We start from the raw sequence: 4,407 nt of genomic DNA, 5'->3' as shown, positions 1-4,407 counted from the left end.
ATAATTGATTGTCATGACTTGTGTGACATTCTTTTATTGAATTAGTTATTTCATCATAATGAATTATGTATTTCTTATAGTATACCTAGTGAATAATTTTACCATCATTTAATTTGAGGATGTCGTACCCACAATTTTCTTATACTATAAAAATAATGTTAGTTAAAAAGGGTAATCATACATCCTAAAAATTGAATGCATAATCCACCAACATTTACGCTTAGCAATTACCATGTTAAAGTGTAATTGAAAAGGACCAACAACAAATAACTAATATTTTATTTTCGCTCGACTCAAGTAAACAGGGGCTTAAGGTGATTTTCGAACTATTTTCTCAAACCAAAAAACACTAACATTAAAGAATTTATCATAAGAATGAGAACTTAATTGATCTGTAGACACACAAAAAGTCTACATAGTGAAGTGTCCGTTGCATAAACATTAGATTAGCGCGGTAAAATCCGAAACCTTTGTGCTTTGAAGTGTCGTTAGTAGTAGAATACCACATTAAAAAAAACAGAACCATTAATCTTTAAGGAAGGAATGACATAATAATAAGCTTGAAGCGCATAACAAATTTGATTTATAAAAATTTCATGCCAAAAATTGATTTATCTTTTTTGGTCTTAATTTCTCACTTACTCGTGATTGAATTTTGAAGCCAACCTCCTCAATCATTTTTGTTCACCACTGAATTCAACTATGTGAAGAACACGATTACATGAATCTTTACTTATTTGTGTTGTTTATCTCTGAACTATGATTCTTAGCAACGGCCAACGGTCAAGTTCCGGCGACGATGACCATTTTCCGGCGGGTCTTCGGGTTATGGTGGTGGATGATGATCCCACGTGTCTAATGATTCTTGAGAAGATGCTACGTACTTGTCTCTATCAAGGTATCTCTCACTCAATCTGTTTCCATCTTTTTCTCTCATTTCGTTCATAAAACCGAACCCAAAAAAATAGACTTTATCAGTTTCCCTATTTCTCTCTCTTCAGATTCTTCTACCCATTATTTTTGGGTTTTCATTTTTGAAGTTTAAGTAGGTTTTGACTTGGTTTCTTATACCATGAACTTATCAAGTATCAATCTATTGCCTTTGTTGTAGTTCTGTTTTCAAACCTTTGTTGAGTTGTTTTGTGTTGTGTAATGATTTTACGAATTCATTGTAGTTACTAAGTGCAACCAAGCAGAGATTGCACTTACACTTCTAAGGGAGAATAGGAATGGTTTTGACATTGTTATTAGTGATGTTCATATGCCAGACATGGATGGATTTAAGCTTTTAGAGCACATTGGGTTGGAAATGGACCTTCCTGTTATCAGTAAGTAATTGATTCATAAGTTTTGATCCATGCAGTGAAGTATTGATTTGAGAGAGTGATAATTTCTGCTAAAAATATTGTAGTGATGTCGGCGGATGATAGTAAAAATGCTGTTATGAAGGGTGTAACACATGGTGCCTGTGATTACCTCATTAAACCTGTTCAGATTGATTCTGTGAAGAATGTGTGGCAACATGTCGTTCCGAAGAAAAAGAATGAGTGGAGAGACGGTGAGCAATCGGGTAGTGCTGAAGAAGGCAGTTGGAGGAGTTCAAAGAAGAAGAGGGATGAGGATGAGGATGCAGACGAGAGAGATGACACATCCGCGCTAAAGAAGCCACGGGTGGTTTGGTCTGTTGAGCTCCATCAACAGTTTGTGGCTGCTGTGGAACAATTGGGAATTGATAGTAAGTATTTACTAAGATAGATTGGTAGTGTAATTGCCATACATGAGTTTTAAATGCCTCAAATCAAGACTTTTGCTGTCTGCATCTTCAGTATTTAGTTACAAAATTGAAATATTCGGAATCATTGCATCTAGGTCTATAGATAGATTGTTTACCTGTATGAAAATCAGTGTGCAAACTATATTAGACGGTAATTTCTCTAAACCATTTAGTTTTCTGTAGTGTTCTTAGTTATTGTTTTGTCCTTTTCATCTTATTATTGTTCCATTTCCTCATTGAAAAACAATCTTAGGTGAGTTTTTTACTAACTTTATCCTGAATGTATTCATTTATTGAATGTTCACTCATCCAATTTGCCATTCTTGTCTTCACTGAATATTCAGCATTTAATATAAATAATCTTATAATTGTGAGCTTCTTGAAAATATTACTTTTCTCTGAGATTATAGTGTTCACTTTGCTGTCTATTGAGAGTATATAGACCTCATCTAATGTTCAAATTTTATATCTATAAAAAGAGGCTGTTCCGAAAAAAATTCTGGAATTGATGAATGTTCCTGGGCTCACTAGAGAAAATGTAGCCAGCCATCTCCAGGTATGATTCTATTATGTACTTGCTATCCAACCAAAACCACTACAGCTTCTAAGTTCTGGGAACCCGAAGTTCATGTCATGTCAGATATAATAAGGAGCTGATTTTTCATTCTGTTTGTTTCAGAAATACCGTCTGTATCTAAGAAGGGTTAGTGGAGTTTCTCAGCACCCGAACAACTCCTTCCTCAACCAACAAAATGCAGCTTTCGGGTCAATATCTTCAATTAATGATCTTCAAACTCTAGCAGTTTCTGGGCAGCTCCCTGCACAAAGTCTAGCCACACTTCAAGCAGCAGGACTTGGTAGATCAACTGCAAAAGCGGGCGTACCTATGCCTCTCATGGATCAAAGAAACCTTTTCAACTTTGAAAACCAAAGGTTAAGAATTGGAGAAGGGCAACAACATCATTTGAGCAGTAGTAAATCAATAGACTTACTTCATGGAATCCCTACCAACATGGAGCCAAAGCAGCTTGCCGATTTGCACCAATCAACCCTATCTATTCGCAACTTGAATATGGGAGTCAATGCTTCTACTACACAGAGCAACCCCTTATTGATGCAGATGGTACAATCACAACCTAGAGGTCAGGTGCTAAGTGAAAATACTGGTCTTTATCCCAGACTATCATCATCTTTAGCGCAGCCGAGTAGGAATGGAATTTTTAATGGCCCTATTAGTATAAACGGTACTGCTAATAGCAACAGAGCACCTGCACAAAAGTCTCCAATGTTGAGTTTTCCTATGAATCAAACCCATGAAATGTCTGTCATTAGTTTCCCTCTTGTAAGCACTCCAGGTATATCTAGTGTCACTACAAAAGGCTCCTTTCAAGAGGAAGTTACTTCCGGAATCAGAAGAGATGGTGGATTTGTTCCAAGTTATGATATTTTTAATGAGCTGCACCATTACAAGTCCAATGAGTGGGGAATAACAACCCCTGGCCTCACTAATACTTCCTCTCAACCTTCAAATCCATTCCAAGGTAACATCCATGCCTCACCATCAAGTTTCGTTCAACACGGATTTTATTCTACCCAACAGACTAGACAATGTAGAGATTCCCCTTTGATGGACAAAGCCTTCTTCTGTCTAGGAGAAGGCTTGGAACAAGGTAATCTCTACAATGCCGATCAACACTTTAACAAGCTTGCTGATAATTCAGAGAGGGTTAAGGTTGAAAGAATTCCCGATGAAAGCTCTCAGACTAATCTCTTTGCGGAGAATTATGCGCAGGAGGATCTTCTTAGTGCGCTTCTGAAACAGGTTGGTCCTTCATATCATATTTACATGTTTTCATATGCGTTACCTATTATTAAAGAAAAATGATAGTTGCTTTGTGTTTCTGATAGCAAGAAGGGATTGGACCAGTAGAGAATGAGTATGATTTTGATGGATATTCTCTGGACAATGTTCCTGTCTAAATCAGATCCTCGCCATTTCTTTCTGATTGTAGTCGCCAATGTAAATAGCTGCTGCTACATATGCACCTTATCGTTCTGCAGTTAGCTAGTTTGGAACTGAGATTAAATTGTTCGTCGAACTGAATTTGGTCCATGTCGAGTATTCAAACTCAAGGGAGGGTACAATGATAGTTTAGTCTGCATGCTCAAGATGAATCTATTACCAACCTCAACTATATGCAAAGGGCATGATCAATTCTTTGAATGCTTTTGATACTAACACTTCTAGCAAGCTTCTATCTTTAGGGTGTTCATTATGTTATGTTGCCTTTTGGGGAATAATTGCACAAGCAAGGTTTTTGATACATATGCAGACTAATAGGAGCATTTCTGATTTCAATAATAAATTATGATTTTTTCCCTTTTGTTCTCATTCCATTTATGGTTTTCAAAGTAAGCAATTGACTTTGGTAAGCATGATGGTTGTTGTAGTTAATTCATATTCATAATTCCACACTATATAAATCATAATAAAACCCAAATAAATATCTTTAATCCTCTGGGAAATAAAAAAGATTTCAGAAAATGGAAACAAAAATTGGAAATATATCCAGGAATAGAGCAATAATCCAAATTACCATGATGTGCCACTTAATTAGCAAAATTAAGCTCTG

The 4,407-nt window shown here is 36.2% G+C and overlaps 1 protein-coding gene across 1 annotated transcript; it reads left to right on the top strand.

The window, feature by feature from the left end:
* LOC109356888 (two-component response regulator ARR2-like) lies at window positions 402-4,164 on the top strand. The gene is made up of 6 exons (XM_019600508.1): window positions 402-898; window positions 1,176-1,328; window positions 1,412-1,735; window positions 2,254-2,330; window positions 2,454-3,596; window positions 3,683-4,164. Exons 1-6 carry the CDS (start codon window positions 760-762, stop codon window positions 3,752-3,754), a joined length of 1,908 nt encoding a protein of 635 aa, XP_019456053.1. The 5' UTR covers window positions 402-759; the 3' UTR covers window positions 3,755-4,164.

This window comes from Lupinus angustifolius, chromosome LG01 (genome assembly GCF_001865875.1).
Source record: "Lupinus angustifolius cultivar Tanjil chromosome LG01, LupAngTanjil_v1.0, whole genome shotgun sequence".
Taxonomy (NCBI): domain Eukaryota; kingdom Viridiplantae; phylum Streptophyta; class Magnoliopsida; order Fabales; family Fabaceae; genus Lupinus; species Lupinus angustifolius.
This window is presented reverse-complemented; position numbering and strand designations above follow the sequence as displayed.

Coding starts and splice junctions, on each gene's coding strand:
- LOC109356888 (XM_019600508.1), top strand. CDS start 760: ATGATTCTTAGCAACGGCCAACGGTCAAGTTCCGGCGACGATGACCAT. Junction 1,329..1,411: donor AATGGACCTTCCTGTTATCA/GTAAGTAATTGA, acceptor AAAATATTGTAG/TGATGTCGGCGGATGATAGT. Junction 2,331..2,453: donor ATGTAGCCAGCCATCTCCAG/GTATGATTCTAT, acceptor TGTTTGTTTCAG/AAATACCGTCTGTATCTAAG.